The sequence below is a fragment of the Mixophyes fleayi genome, chromosome 4 (genome assembly GCF_038048845.1).
Source record: "Mixophyes fleayi isolate aMixFle1 chromosome 4, aMixFle1.hap1, whole genome shotgun sequence".
NCBI lineage: Eukaryota > Metazoa > Chordata > Amphibia > Anura > Limnodynastidae > Mixophyes > Mixophyes fleayi.
Window position 1 is genome coordinate 185,550,703 of NC_134405.1, and position 16,763 is coordinate 185,567,465.

General features: G+C 39.8%; 1 protein-coding gene across 3 annotated transcripts in view; it reads left to right on the forward strand.

Moving 5' to 3' along the window:
* CTTNBP2 (cortactin binding protein 2) overlaps positions 1 to 16,763 on the forward strand; it is a 95,005-nt gene that overhangs the window by 55,775 nt on the left and 22,467 nt on the right. For all 3 annotated transcript variants that reach the window (XM_075208972.1, XM_075208971.1, XM_075208970.1), the window contains exons 9-11: positions 2,417 to 2,534; positions 6,308 to 6,580; positions 13,965 to 14,060. In XM_075208972.1, the coding sequence (XP_075065073.1) occupies positions 2,417 to 2,534; positions 6,308 to 6,580; positions 13,965 to 14,060 (487 nt within the window). The remainder of the gene's footprint in view (positions 1 to 2,416; positions 2,535 to 6,307; positions 6,581 to 13,964; positions 14,061 to 16,763) is intronic.

Genomic DNA, 16,763 nt, shown 5'->3' on the forward strand with positions numbered 1-16,763 from the left:
CTGTGATTTTACATGGTCTTCGGCTTCATGGCTGAGTTGCTGCTGTTTCTAAGTGCTTTCACTTTCTAATAATATCCCTTACAGTTGACCGTGAAATTTCATCCCTGCTGGATATTTCATGAAATGTATTATTGCAAAGGTGGCATCCTATCACAGTACCACGCTTGAAGTCACTGAGCTCTTCAGAACAACTCCTTTTGTATTACAAATGTTTGTAAATGGAGACTGCTTGGTTAGGTGCTTGATTTTATACACCTCTGGCAATGGGCCTGACTGAAGCACCTCAATTCAGTAATTAACAGGTGTGGCAAATGCATTTGTCCATATAGTGTATTTAGTATTAGACACTCTGTTCAGGTCTGTAGAGAAAATTGAGATAGGTTAGTGTATTAGCAGCATCATGAACCATCTCCTACACCAGTGAGCTCTAACAGTGCATATATTCCAGGTCACAAGTGAAATAATTAGTACCACCAGTGGATCTTTTAAAATGTGTCGGTCAGTAATGAATTCAGCTGTTTTTGGTTATGTAGCTTTAATTTGCATAAAGATACAAAAAAACCAGGCATAATACATTACATTAAAGTGTACTGTGTTGCAGCGCAGCTGAAAGCACATTACACTGTGATACATAATCAGACATACTTTATAGTACAAACAAGGAAGAGGAGAGTGTATTATTGGGGCACTCTAAAAACCAATGAATTAAAACATATATAAAGTCAGGCAGGTCAAACATTGGCGGTCTAGCGCCAATGTTTTGTAGTGTCTAATGTTCTATATTCCTAATAGATCTGTTTTATTAAAGTACATCAGCATTGTGTTATAATATGGTTAGAAAAATTGGAATCTGTATGTTTCACTATATAGATTTAATAATTTATCTAGTATGGTCACCTCTAACTGTTGCTTAACTTGGGCATGATTAACTTGTTGTTGGAGCCTTAATATTTTTTCCATTTATGGCTCTGTCGCAGTACGGTACATGTATGAATAATATATCATTCCTGCTAGAGAGAATATTCATCCCCCAGAATTCAGCCAAAGGCAATTTCAGAATAATGATGATGATCAGTGGATCCCACTGTGGTGCTGTCTTAGGAGCATCTGCTTTAGTAATATGCATTTTATTTCAGTTTTGTGTAAGATCTCATCAGGGTTATGATTTGTTCTTCTGTCTTATTTATTTATTTTCATATTTAATCTTTTACAAAAAAATGTACAACAAATCTTACTTGACATTTGTATTGTCCATATTGATTTTTTTTTTGTATTCCACAAGTAGTCAGTCTGCACATGTAATAAACCACATAGACCACTCACAAGGCCAAGCAGTAACTATTTCACCCATTGAACTTCACCATAGCCACTCAGAGCCAGATTTAAGTGGTTGCCCTGTAGAGCACATTTGCTGTGCAGCTCTGTCTCCCTAACTTCATCTCATGCATGGCCCCAGCATCCACCACATTCCATCTGTGTGAAAGGCAGAAATGTTTGTACACTGTAATTTTAAGATATTCATTTATTTATGCTGGCAGGTATGTGTGCCCAAACATACCTACTATATCCATTTACAAAAGAAGCAAATATAAATGAAAAACAGGACAATTTAAAAGAAAACCCATAAAATTATTAAATGCAACAGGTTTTTAAAAAAAAAAACAACAAAAAAAAAGTTAAAACAATGAGTAAGAAGCCTGCTGCGTCAGGTCTATGTGGCCTTCCCACAATCCCATGCCTGCTTCCACTGAGAGGCTATCTACTATATAAATGCCTAGTGGCGTGTGTGAAAAAAAAAAAACCAAGCTGCAGCGCCACCTGCTGGGCAGAGTTATACACTGACCTATATATTTCTTGAAGGAGAAGTGACAGTTGGGAGTGGTTGGTGGTTGCCGGGGGTGACAGTGGGGAGTTTTTAACATCTTAAGTAGCTTGATGAAGGATGTGGCGATGAAGATGAAGGATGAGGTGATGGAGAGAAATGATGAGGTGGTGACATGTGGACAAAACCACGTTAAAAAAGGGCGCTTGCGTCGGGAAGTTACGCTCTTTCCCTGAGGAGGCCTGGGCTAGGCCCAAATGCATGACAAGAACCTTTTTAACACCTTAAGTAGCTTGATTTGACTAGAATGCATGAGTATCATGCACAGGTTAACTTGTGTAATATATCTTCCCTTGCTTGCACTTTAACTGTAGTCGCTCTTATTTAGCCACCACTGCTTGTCAATTTGGCCATGTCCTATTTATACAGCAGATGTGACAAAGCATCTATGACAGAATTAGCAGTCTCTTTATTAGTGCCAACTGTATATGTTTTAAATTGGACAGAACAGGGTTTTTGTTTTTTATTTTTTATGTTAATATAAACAGGCTTTGGTGTGTAATCTTTCTGCTCAAACTAATCTGATCTTTCCAGGATTGCTTAGAAATCCTGTGCAGTCACTCTGGGCTGGATCCAGAAAAGAGAGACCAGTGCAACAGGACAGTGCATGATGTAGCAACAGATGACTGCAAACAGCTCCTGGAGAATTTTAGTAAGTGAACTTTACTCTTTATTTGTCCTCTAAATCTGGTGGCTCAACACTTAAGCTCTAAAGATCTCACATAGTTGGAGAGTCTTACCACATAATCCTATTACAGAGATAGATTATCATGTTACATTGATTTATCTTCACGAGAAGACAAAAATTACCAAATAAAGTCATGAAATAAATTACATTTTGTGCTTTGAAAGATCTTGTCTATTGCCATGTTGCAATAAGTTGTTTTTATGGTGTCCCCTTTCCAACTCTACAGGCATCAGAAGCCCCAAATAAACAATATACAACAAACTATAAAATTAATTATGTACACCTAATTTTGTTGCGCTTGTGCACTACAAAAATGTATGTTAAACACTAAATTAGCCCCGTGTACAGGAAATAATGTAAGCTAAATTAATCTAAGATCCTTTGACTTTGAAACAAGTTAAAGGATATTTGGCAAAGTTTAAAAAAATAGTTTATTGTTATTGGCATTTATGCAAAAATATGCAAATTATATTTTAAAGAGGAAAATAGGTTCATAAAATGTTATCTCTGCAGTGAAAAATGGATGTTTTATTTCTCTATGTACCATGACTTAGTAGTCCCAACACCTAAACATAGTGAAATCAACCGTTTTGTGGGCTGGACTAAAGTTCCTAAGCATGCAACTTACTAAATGGACTGTATATTGTTTAAGCCTACATATTGGCTACTTCTACTCAGTGGCGGCCATTGTGTGTAGGTGATTGATCCAAAAAACTGAACAAACATTTTTCCCATATTTTCTTTTTCAAATTACTAGAGATGTTCACTGACCCCCTGTGTTCTGGTTTTGGCAAAACCGCCCTCTCGTGTTTTGGTTTTGGATCTGTATTTTCTTAGAAAATATGCTAAAATCACAATCTTTTTGTTCTTACATTATTATTAACCTCAATAACACTAAATTCCAGTGATTTCCAGTCAATTTTGACCACCTCACAGGTCACACAATATTATTTTCATACATTTTCGTACAAAGACTGCAGCGAGCTGGCTGGATGCTAAGCGACAGAGCAATGACACAAACACACGGCAGTTCATAGCACATCTAGGAAACATTGCCACACAGCAGTGGCAGGAAAAAAAAAAGAAAAGTGGTGCAAGATAAGATATTGAAAAAGACATGTACAGTTTAATAAATCAAGCACTCCAGCGACAAGGAGTGCTTGGTTTGTTTGGGCCCCCACAAAACAAGCTACCAATAGCTTAGCTGCCTTAAGCCCAACAGCGCTGTCAATCAACTTTACATTATTAAACCATGTCTGCTGGTGCTGCATCATTAATCTCCTTCTCCTCTGTGGATACCTCCTCTTATCTCTGAAGAACTGCCAAACTTGTAATATCCATTCCTGGGTCTATATAACTGGAGTGGCATTACATATGCTTCAGACAGACTGTGACACAGAACATGTGGGCAGCATGAAATCCGTCATCTTGGAATACGCTGCACTGAACAGAGATTTAAATCAATATATAGATGCAGTTGACGAGACTGTACTTAAATTGAAAACGTGACCCACCGGATGAGATCCGTTATTGGGCCTAATGGATGGAGCCCGCCCTCTTTCTCCATCCATTACCCAGGACCCTTTTCTGGCTTTTCAATACTAAAAATACTAATCCAGTGACTTTGAGACAGCTTAGATATAAATATGTATGTATATGTGTGTAGAAATATATGAATATCTACTGTATAAATGCCTAGTGGCGTGTGTGGGAAAAAAACACAAACAAGCTGGAGCGCCACCTGCTGGGCAGAGTTATATACTGACCTATATATTTCTTGAAGGAGAAGTGACAGTTGGGAGTGGTTGGTAGTTGCCGGGGGTGACAGTGGGGAGTTTTTAACATCTTAAGTAGCTTGATGAAGGATGTGGCGATGAAGATGAAGGATGAGGTGATGGAGAAAAATGATGAGGTGGTGACATGTGGACAAAACCACGTTAAAAAAGGGCGCTTGCATCGGGAAGTAACGCTCTTCCCCTGAGGAGGCCAAATGCATGACAAGAACCTTTTTAACATCTTAAGTAGCTTGATTTGACTAGAATGCATGAGTATCATGCACGGGTTAACTTGTGTATGTATATGGGGCTAGAAATATATGAATATGTATGTATATGTGGCTAGATACAGCCTCGGACTGCAGGTCAGCAGGACTATCCACCGGTAGGCCCTGACACCTGATAGCCCCACCCACTTCCTTGGGGGGGCGGAGCAAAGTAAAGATGGTCCTGATCGATTTTCATAAAAACAGAGAGCTCAGACTATCTACTATAATAGCTGTCCACCGCTGCTGTCTGCTCCCCCAGCCTCCCAGCTGCTGCTGTGAGCCTCTCAGTGACGGGCAGCAGCTGTGAGATGAGATTGAGGTGAACTGCATGGGAATGACTCGTGATCATGTGATCGTGACTCTGCTTCCTAGTTCATCAACTTCCTGCTGCTGCTGTTGTAAGAAGGAGGCTCTACTGTTAAGAGAGGCTGTGTAAGTATTTCTATTTCTCTCATCTTCCAATTATTTGTCCTGTTTACATGCATACCTCATATTCATGCTGCTATTACTATTTATTTACATCTTGTGATACCATTTAGCACAGACACTTGTTACCCGCTTGTTATCCTTTTTCCATCTCCCTTTTTGTGCCTGATGCCTATTTCTCTTTTTCATAATTATTTGTCCTACTTTATGGAAGTGGAAGTAGAGGATATATCATGAAAATACTGGCACCTGAATATTATTCAGTGTGTGTGCACTGCAGTGCTCACCTACATATTGATGACATACTTGTTTTAGAGAATGGCAGTTATTCCAGTAGGGGAAAATGGATAAAACACTATCAGATATATATGAGTATATGTTAACAAGTGATTCTTTAAGAACTAATCTAATACTAACATGTCACCAAGGACAGGTTGTATTGCTGACAGAATAATTGAGGTGTGGAGAGCAGTCACTCCATATTGTTGTTTCTCACAAGTATCCAAGCAAACATCTGGTATTGTGTATTTGTATAGATGTAGAAATTTATATATATATATATATATAGCTCAGTGGTTCCCAAGGCATGTGCCGTGGCTCCCTGGGGTGCCTCGGCAATCTCACAGGGGTGCCTCGTGGCCAGTATTAAGCAAGGCGGGGGACTACTTGGTAATTATTTTGGCTTAATGGTGCCTTGAAAAAATTATGGAGGACCTAAGGGTGCCTTGAACTGAAAAAGAGGATAGGGTAGGGGGGTTAGTTTTGGACAATATAAAAGCACTACTTGTAAACATAAAATTATACTGTTAATGGGGAGGCTGTTAAACTAAATTAAAAAATGTCCATACCTGTATGTTACAACCATTGATGGTTAATTTATATGCTTTCATTTAAAAGCTGCTGTTTAATTTTCTATTTCTAATGTATAGTTTTGTATTTAATCATACATTTGTTTATCAGTATAAATAAAGGTTATTTATTGTTTGATACACATTTCATCTCTATTTTCTTTACATGATACATGTGAAATTGACCTTATTTGCAAGGTCCACTTTTTCTTTATAGACTACACTTGGTGCTATACGTTGTCCTCTGTGGACAGACCACACCCCTTTAATGACTGGCCACACCCCCTCTTGCAGTTGGCCACACCCCAATGTAATGGGCCCCTATCACCGCATTCCCCCGGTGGGCCCTTTATGTCCCAGTCCGACACTGGCTAGATATATATGTGTAATTACACTAAATGTAACTCTCTATCCCCCAGGTTCATTCAGTACTCCAATAAAGATTTCTCTGGACGATGATATTCAGATAAGTTACAGCACAACTGATTTTGAAAGTGAAGAAATCTATTACTTGCGCATCCACAAACAAACAACTTGGGATGATTTTTCATCGGCTGTGAGTCAGGCTGTATTGAACCATTTTAGCACTGTTCTGTCTGAGGGATGGGGGAGCCAGGAAGACTTGACATTTAATAACACTGCTGAATCTAGCCTTGGACTTGGTTCAATCACTGACCTGTCATTCAAGCTAGGTAATGGAATTCTCTTAAGCAAAATATATGACCCTCTAGGATATAGTTTCATCATTATATGTTCATATATTGTTCATCACAGTTTTCATGTTATGGTAGGTAAATGATAAGATATGTTACAATATTATTCAGCTAAAGCTATGCAACACTTCAGGATGTGTTTGAAAAACTAAAAGCAAACCATGAGAATTGTGAACATGGTACAGAGATGTTTAAAAGCCACCTTTGCACCCCAAATATTATTTTTGTAGTTATACCACAAGGTTAAACTACTACAAATCCACCATGGGATAAATTAATGTTCATACCATTCCAGGGAATTATTTTCTCCGGCTATGAAACCTATTCAGCTTGTTTGGCACGCTTCACATTTTTTGTTTATGGAATAAAGATAAATTTATTTGGGAATTATTACCACTAATCAACAAAAAATACTCTAATGGTAAAAAAAGAAATAACAATAATTGATGGCGTACGTTTTCACCGCTTTGCTAAGACACACTGAAATGCAAAAAGTTGTATTAAAGGTCACATTTCATTTATTGGAGTCTCTCTACAATCAAAGTGTTTAAAGTGACTTTAAAACAAATACACCAGTCTGAGAGGTCCCGTGGTAAATGCATTTCCAAATAAGAGCTTTATCATGTAGCTTAAAGAATATTCAAAAGAAAGCTGAGAAACTATTATTGAAAACCACCAATCAAATGAATGATACAAGATTTCAAAGATTTCCAGTTGAACGCTGTCAAGTTCATCTTAAAGACATGGGTTTATAACAAGTGTAACTGTGCCTAAATTTGGACATCCTCCAAAACTGTCCACTTAATTTCCATGGCCATCTTCTATTTCTGTCGGCACCATTGTAAACCTACCTCGTTTCACAGGTCCTTGTCCAATTATAACAGGGGTGTCCAACCTTTTAGCTTCCCTGGGCCACATTGCCAGACGACGAATTGGTTTGGGCCGCACATAAGATACACTAACAATTACGATAGCTGATCATCCAAAAAAACATAGAAAACATAGTATATATATATATATATATATATATATATATATATATATATATATATATATATATATATATATATATATAAAAAGTGATTATATATAGATATCACTTTTTTTTCAAATCCCCCTATACTTACCTTTCAATCGCCCTGTTCAAAAAATCCTCTCTAGTTATACTATAATCACTTTTTGTATTGTTTTGATGCAATATCATTTAAGCCAGGCATTGTATATCAGGGTGCCCTGACCGGGCCTGCGGTACCCGACATATACACCACTGTGACCCCAAATTGTGACCTGTTTTGATAATTACACCACTATGTTAGTTAAGGGATAACAACTTATAATGGGCCAAAGAGAATAATATATAATGCCCCATTAGTAATACAAGTAGAAGTATGTAGCAGGGAGATAAGGTCCATGATGCTCCAGGACCAGGTGACTTTTATTCACTTGTCAGCGTCCCTTGAAATAATAAAAAAATCCCTTTTAATCGGCTTGTTCTCCTGTCCTCTTCTCTTCTCCAATTCTGTGCTGCTGATTGTTCTTTTCGCGCGGGTGTCTCCTCTGTGCTGCGCTCCGCAATGGATGTTGGGCGTAATGACCTCACGCCCGACATTCACTGCGAGTGCTGCACAGAGGAGGAGAAAAGGGAGGCAGCCGGAGTACAAGCTGACGTGACAGCGTGACCGCAAGGTAAGTATTTTCTTTTCTTTTTTTTTTTGCAGGATTTTTTTTTTCCATAAACAGTTCTGCCCCCTTTGCCACAACCAAAACTCTTTCTGGGCCACATTTACAGGCATGCTGGGCCAAATGCGGCCCGCGGGCCACGGGTTGGACAACCCTGAATTATAATAACCTGCTAATGGACATAGTTTTGGCATCAGTGCTATTAAAATTATTGTCTCCTCATTGCTGACTTTCTGTGTGTATCATGACTATGCCTGTCTGCTGCCTGTTCTGACCTTTTGCCTGTAATTTTAAATTATCCTCCTGGAATTGTCCATTTGAATTAGAGATGGTCACTGACCCCCGTGTTTTGGTTTTGGATTCGGTTTTGCAAAACCGCCATTGCGTGTTTTGGTTTTGGTTTTGTTTGGTTTTGTTTTGCTATTTTTTTGGAAAATCCATGTTTTTGGGCCTAAATTAACCCAATTTAGTGCTCCAACTGTTTTAGAGACAAGTAATCTAATTGTTGAGGTAATAAATCATCCAAAAAAACAGTTTAATTCTACATTGGTAGGCCTATTCTACACACAAAACAGATTGTCTTCCTCTCCATCTATGCATATTGGCAATGCAGCCATCGTCTTTGAATGTATATTACACCCTACACTTATAGTTAAATATGTAAAGAAATGGAAAAAGCCAGTTTGGTTTCTGTCTCTCAAGGCCCCCCTCCACTTGTATAAAATACCAAAAAAATTCAGCCATTATAGACTGTACAATATTAATTGACATGGAGAAAGCCAGTTTGGTTTCTGTCTCTCTAGGCCCCCCTCCACTTGTATAAAATACTAAAAAATTCAGCCATTATAGACTGTACAATATTAATTGACATGGAAAAAGCCAGTTTAGGGTCACTCTGTCTATGACACCCTACCCTTAAGGATAAATTGCCCTAACAGCAGCCTTTCAAGATGGTATGTGATATGGAAATGCCACAAGTCCCTTTCCTCTTTGGGGGTAGATTGCACCCTACACTTACATAGAAAGTTTTAAAAAGATGTTATCGGCATCATCTTCAGCTTAATCCTCACCCTCATCAGTGTGTACCTCATCATCACAGACTATCAATTCATCGCCGCTTGAATCCGCCATTAGAGAACAGTCAGTGCTTGGATGTCTTGGATGGTGAAGGCCTTCCTCGTGGAAGATGTAGTTCATTTTTATAAACATCATTTTCTCCACATTTTTGGGAAGTAACCTTCTACGGCGATCACTGACTAAGTTCCCTGCTGTGCTGAACACTCGTTCAGAGTACACACTGGAGGGTGGGCAGCTTAGGTATTGCAAAGCAAGTTTGTACATGGGTTTCCAAATGGCCTGCTTTTCTTCCCAGTAAGGAAAGGGACTGTCTGACATTTCCATATCAACTACCTCTTGAAAGTAATCCTCCACCATCCTTTGCATGTTTATACTCATATTGGATGGAGTTATGGGCAAAGTGACACATTTTTTTGAAAAATCCTTCAAACCAGCCCAGATGTTAAATTGTTCTGGTCTGCCCCCTGTGTCTTCCCTGCTTCTTTTTTGGAAATTTAATTTTTTACGAGCAACAGCTTGAGAAAGTGAAGGAGGACACGTCGTCAAGCCGAGGCCCAGTTCAGCGGCCAACTTGCTGAGCAATAGCTCCTTGCAAAAGTTCACATCTCGCTCATTTACAAGTAAAGACTCAATGTAGGTTTTAAACCTTGGATCAAGCACAGTGGCCAAAACGTACTGATCCGAGTTCAAGATCTTAATAACTCGAGGATCATTGTGAAGTGAATTAAGTACTTGATCGACAAGGCCAACATACTTTGCTGAATTGCTTGCTTTCAGCTCCTCCTTCATTTTCTCAAGCTGCTTTTCCAATAGTCTAATTAAAGGAATGACTTGGCTCAAACTAGCAGAGTCTGCACTGACCTCACATGTCACAACTTCAAATGGTTTCAGCACCTTGCACAGCACTGAAAGGATTCCCCACTGTGCAAGAGTGAAATACATCCCCCCTCCTTTCCCAATGTCATGGCTTGTGCAATATGCTTGGATGGCTTTGCGCTGTTCCTCCATCCTCTGAAGCATGTACAGGGTGGAATTCCACCAAGTTACCACCTCTTGCTTAAGTTGGTGGCAGGGCAAGTTAAACTGCTCTTGGAGCTGCTGTAATCTCCTACATGCTGTGGCTGAATGCCTGAAATGGCCTGAAATTTTACGGGCCACCGAAAGCATCTCCTGCACCTCACGGTCATTTCGTAGGAAGCTCTGCACCACCAAGTTGATGGTGTGAGCAAAACAGGGAATATGTTGGAAATCACCCAGCTGTAATGCTCGCACTATATTGTTGGCGTTATCTGAAATGACATACCCTGGGGAGAGTCCGAGTGGTATAAGCCATGCATCAATCACATCTCTCAGTTTGCGTAACAAATTGTCAGCCGTATGCCTGTTAGTGAAGCCGGTGATACAAAGAGTGGCCTGCCTGTGACAAATGTTACGTAGTGGTGTACATGCTGCTGCTGTTCCTGCTGGTGAAGGTGAATGACCAACCCAGTGGGCTGTCACAGTCATATAGTCTTTGGTTTGGCCACTTCCACTTGTCCACATATCTGTGGTTAAGTGAACAGTGGGCAGAATGGCATTTTTCAGCGCAATCTCTACATTTTTACACACTTTTTGGTATAGTTGTGGAATAGCTTTACGGGAGAAATGGTGTCGCAATGGAATTCTGTAACGCGGACACAAAACCTCAATTAACTGTGAAAAACCAGCTGCGTTTATTGTGGAGATTGGACGCAGATCTAACACTAACATTGCAGCCATGGCGTCTGTGATTCGCTTGGCGACTGGGTGACTGCTGTCATATTTGCTTCCCCTCGCAAATGATTGTTTCACAGTTAATTGCTGAAATGTAGGACTGCTCATTTTATTAACCTGCCTCTGGGATGACGATTCACCCCCAGCAGCAGCAACAGCAGCAGCAGGACTAACGCTTTCTTCAGAGGAATAAATAATAGTGCCGGAGTCATCCAGCCTTAAGTGGGATGCCGGGCTAACTCCGAGCGCTACTGAGGATATTGATGAGGATGGTGTGGTGGGTGTATTTTGTAGCCGTCGGTGAGCGGAGGGTCTTAGCTGATGAGGGAGTGCTTGTATTCTTTTGGGAAGAACTTTCAGCTTTTCCCAACACTTTGCCATGAACTCTCGTTAAATGGCGTAACATAGACGAGGTTCCAAGATGGTTAAGGTCCCTCCCTCGACTGACTGTGGCTTCACATACACTACAAATGGCTATACAATTGTTGTCTGGATTTGGGTAGAAATAATTCCACACATAAGAAGTGGATTTTTTTGTTTTATGCCCAGGCATGACAATGGCCTTTTTCTTGTCACGTGCCAGAACTGCTGCCACTGGTGCAGGACTTACACAAACAACCTCATCCTCATCAACATCCTCATTAGCGCCCTCGTCGCCTACACAAATCTCCCCCTCATCCTCTTCTAATTCCAAAGTGGCATCCTCAATTTGGGTATCACCGGCTACACTCGGGCTATTAAGGCACACATCAGCAGAATGCTCACGATTAGACATCCCACTGTTGGATGGACTCTCCACAAGGATTGTTGTCATTTGTGAATCAGAGCAAATATTCTCCTGTAATGCCTCACTGTTATCTTACAGCTCGGCTTTGACGTGTAACAGTAGTTGTGCACCAATTGTAGGCTGGGTAACTTTTTGGGATCTGCCACTAATAGCCAAAGGTGAAGGCCTCATTCTCTCTTTGCCACTGCGTGTGTAGAATGGCATGCTTGCAATTTTTTTTTTATCGTCACTTAACTTTTGCTCAGTTATACTTCTTTTTCGCTTCAATACAGTAAATTTTTTTTTGGTTTTTGTTTTTTGCACTAATTTGAAAACACTCTGTTGTTTGACATCGCCTTGGCCAGATGACGTACTGGGAACACTAACATCAGGACTGGTGACAGAACCTGGTTGCTCATTCAGATCATATGTGGACTGCTTTGAATCCATTCTGAGCGCAAACCACTGGGGAGTGCTAAAAATTATTTAGTAGATACTGCTGACAGTTATGACTTTTGACAGCCAGAAATATTAATGCACAATTAGGGAGGACACCCCAAAAGCACTGAGGAGTGCTAAAAATTATTTAGTAGATACTGCTGACAGATATGACTTTTGACAGCCAGAAATATTTATGCACAATTATGGGGGACACCCCAAAAGCGCTGGGGAGTGCCAAATATGAAGAAAAAATAATAAACCTCTATCCTCCTCTCTGCACTAGCGATTTTGGTTAGAGCAATTGCAAGAACAATATTGTATTCTCTGTCCCTGCTCTAATTAGCCTATGACTACACCCTGCTCTCTCCCTCTGTCAAGTGGCGATGGATTGCTGTGGAGGCGTGTATTTATAAAGTTGAAGTATCGCGAGAACCGAGCCCCGAGATCCGACGACGTCACAATGACGTTCGGCCTCGATTTGGATTCGGAACGGGCGGGAGAGTACCGAGCTGCTCAGCTCGGTACTCGGATACCCAAAGTTCGGGTGGGTTCGGTTCTCGGAGAACCGGACCCGCCCATCTCTAATTTGAATATAACCCAGGCACTTCAGAAATCTACATTTTATGAAACTATGGCAAAAACAAAACCATTGTTAAAGAAAACTGAGATAAAATCTCACTTAGAGTTTGCCAGAAAGCATGTGGTAGATCCTCTTATCAAGTTGAAGAAGATTCTATTTTGATGAGACCAATAGTGACCTTTTTGCCTCAATGCTCAGCGCTATATTTGGTGCAAGCCTAACACTGTGCATTATCCCAATGACACCACCCCTACTGTAAAGTATGATGACAGAAGCATAATGTTCTTAAGTTTTAAATTCCCTAAAGCAAAGAGGCATCCTGTCAAAATAGAGGGCAAATGGTTGAAGTAAAAAAAGACAAATAGTGGAGAAAAACCTGCTTCAGTCTGCAGGAGACTTGGCCCAAACATGCACCAAACCCACATTGGATTGGCTTAAATACAAAAAGATTCAGTGTCCTGAATTGAACCAGTCAAAGCCTACTCAATGCGTTTCAGCCAATGCCTCCATGTGAAGTTTCCTCCCAATATCCAAAAACACATCGATAGGTTAACTGGCCAAAATTAAAAGAGAAACAATCATGAATAAATACATTTTTTTTTATTTCAAAATGTAAGAAAATAAAATGTGAAAGATGCCAAAGGGGGTGAATACTTTTATTCACTGTATAGCGCCTTATTTCTTCATTATTGTCACATTACATTTTATGTGAAAAGGTTATCACACATGAATACAAGTAGGAGAACCTTGGTAACCTATAAATGGATTATGGGAAAGAGAGACTAACAATTGGAAGTATTTTGAATTGTCAGCTTTGCTATAACTGTAGGTTATTAAACCTATAATATACCTTAAAAATACTTGTATACATTCTTTGCTTAATGTTTGAAAAAATAGGTGTAGAGTACTTTTAAGGTAATGGAGCAGGAACGAATTTTTTTGCAAAGCTGCAGTATAGTCTCTGTGGACTAACCTACATAAAACATATTTTTATTTGTATTTTTTTATGTTGCAGTATCTTTTATGCATATGAATACAGTGTTGACATATGTTAATCTTCTCTCCAGGAAACACCTCCTGGTCAATTGGCCAAATTTTCCTCCAGTCACCATGGGAATTTCTGAAGATGAGCAAAGTACATCAAGTAACTGTTTTTATGCCAGGTAAGAGTGTACTAATTGTTGAGGGGGGGGTTCCTGTTTAAAATTAGATTATTTATCATATTTGGCTGTTATTTTTGTATAACAAGTACAAATTAGGTGTTGTTGTTAGTCTCATGTAAATACACTGAGGTTTGGGGCTACTTTCAGCAATGTTTTTGGCCTTGGTTAGCTTGACAATAATTATTTTATTTTCAGCAAAGCATAGCAATAATGGAAGGCAACTAAAACCTGACATTGTTGCATGTTTTATTTTATGTAACCTAAAATAAATTCTACACTCTGCTTCTTTTTGTACAATGAGATTTGACACAAAATGCCTGATAAATCGTGGCAGAAGAGTGCTGCAGGGGCGTTTTAATTGGTGACTGACTGTGAGCTGTGCACATGAAGATGTGCTTAGTACGAGATACTGAGCCTCTAAGGGATCCTTGTGTCACTGCTGTTGCTTGTCTTGCTGGGATAACGCACAACTACATAATTCTTTTGAGGCAAATACATTTCCCATGAGACACAGCTGGGTGTGCATACTGAATAAGGCACTCTGTTAGGAAGGGATTTCCGCACCCATACCTAAAAGCTACTAATATAGCAAGGTTTGAAATCTCAGAATACAGCTTGAATCGAATGCGCAGGCTAGGATGCAATGCCAAGGACTTCAAGCAAAGCCCGCTCTCACAGGGTTTACAACCTCACCCAAGGTGTAAAAGTGAGACTAGAAATACTGGACTGTGTTTTATACAGTGTCTCTGCAGACCCAGTGACTACAAAATAACGTTGTCACCCTTAGAGGGGAACGGCGCAAAATCAAAGCCCTCGAGAGTGAGCTACATTCTGGTACTGGAGTGCTCATTGACACCTGAAGAGACTGCAAGAATCCAACCACATAATGATTTGCTAAATATATATAGACTATAAAAATTCTGACTCCAAATACCACTTCCAAATAATATAACTAGTAATCAAACCCATATTCATAACTAGGAGAAGGATGGGAATACCATACTTCCAAGCATGCTGTCTGTCCCGCAGGGAATGAGAGGAAATGCGTATCGGCTCAACTCATCCACTTGACCTATCTATGCTCGGTAACTTTAGACAGGTAAATTTTGTATTGGATTTATTAATGATAAAATTGGGTTTGCGTGATTCTCCCCAGAAAAGATATGTTATAGTTTAGCATTGGGGAGTAAACAGGGAAGATGCAAATTGGGGTTGTGGAACTGTCACAGGCCTCCCCTGAAGACCAACCCCTGTAGGAGTGGAAAGGTGACAAAATGTCTTTAACAGAGGAGACCACTTCTGAGATATCGTCGGTTCAAGGGGTCTCCATTCAATTGAAGGCCTGTCCATCCCTACTGCCTGCACCAGAAACAGATTTCCATATGTAAGTTAATGCTTTGAAAGAACAGGCAACTTGTTTTTATAACTGGTATGCCTAGTTCTCTGTGTGTTACCATATCCAAATGCCCAATACATTTGTATGATCAAACCAAATTTCAATAAGTTCTGTCCTGGACACTCTACGAATCTAGAAGCCTTTTACGAAGATCATTGCTTGACCACGTGAACCCATGGAACGCTGGCATGGGAATTGTCAATGCAAGTGACTAACGAGGCTAGTGTGGGCCAGTGTGTACATTCTTGTAACAGTCCTGCTGTTAAGTGGGAACCCTTTGATTGCTGGCACGGGCATTCTTAACCAGTGTGTAACAAGGAGCAATATGTGCCAGTGTGGGACAGTATATTGTGGTCCCATTGCCCTTATTCAACAGGTGGTGGTAGAATAGAGTATGCACAGGTGTGTGAGCGCTGTTTGAGGGCAATTATGCAAATCTATAACCTGTGTGATCACTGCGAAATAGAGTGAGCACTGGAATAGTGTGTAACCCCATACAGTAAACACCCAAAGTTTTTCATACAGAGGTAAGAGGGCCCTGTTTGAAATGACGTTTGAAATAACGTCAAAATGCTGTGCCGTGATTTGTTGTGTTCGGAATGTAAGAAAACACTGTCGGATACTTGGTGTCATTATTATGGTGAGTGTATATTTCTTTGTTGTCTGGCATGTCCATATGGGACATGTCATGTCGTTACACTTACTGTCGGTGTTATCAGTACTGATAACTTGACAACAACCGATTGAAATACAAGGGGTGGGACAGCATTTAAGGAGCATCCCAATGTATTCAAGCTATAAGGAAGCACATTATAAAGCACAATACATAAGACAGTCAAAATGTCACCTTATTGCCATGAGCTATGTCTCCATGGATGGACAAATAATTTGCGGCAGGTAGTAAAAAAAAATTAGCACATGTGTGCAAGAAACTGCTATGTCACTGAATATGTCTGGGTCATTCAAAAAAACATATCATTAGCATCTCCTCTTAACAGATTTTCTGTTGAAAAAATCATCATACTGTTTGGGATGCGGGTGACTATGCTTATGTGCTTTTTTTTTTTTTACCTATGTGTAGGACATGCATGTCCTAAAGTGGTTAAAGAAGAGTCGGGGGTGGGATACCTTGCTATATGATGAGTGAAAAGATTAATATTGCATGAAACTCTTAATTAGCCTGAAAATTACCACACATATTCTATAACCACTGACCCACATACCATCAAATGACTGGCAGAGGGCAGTGAAAAAAAATCACAGAAGAAAGAGATGAAGAGGAGAAAAGGGCATATGCAATAGCTATC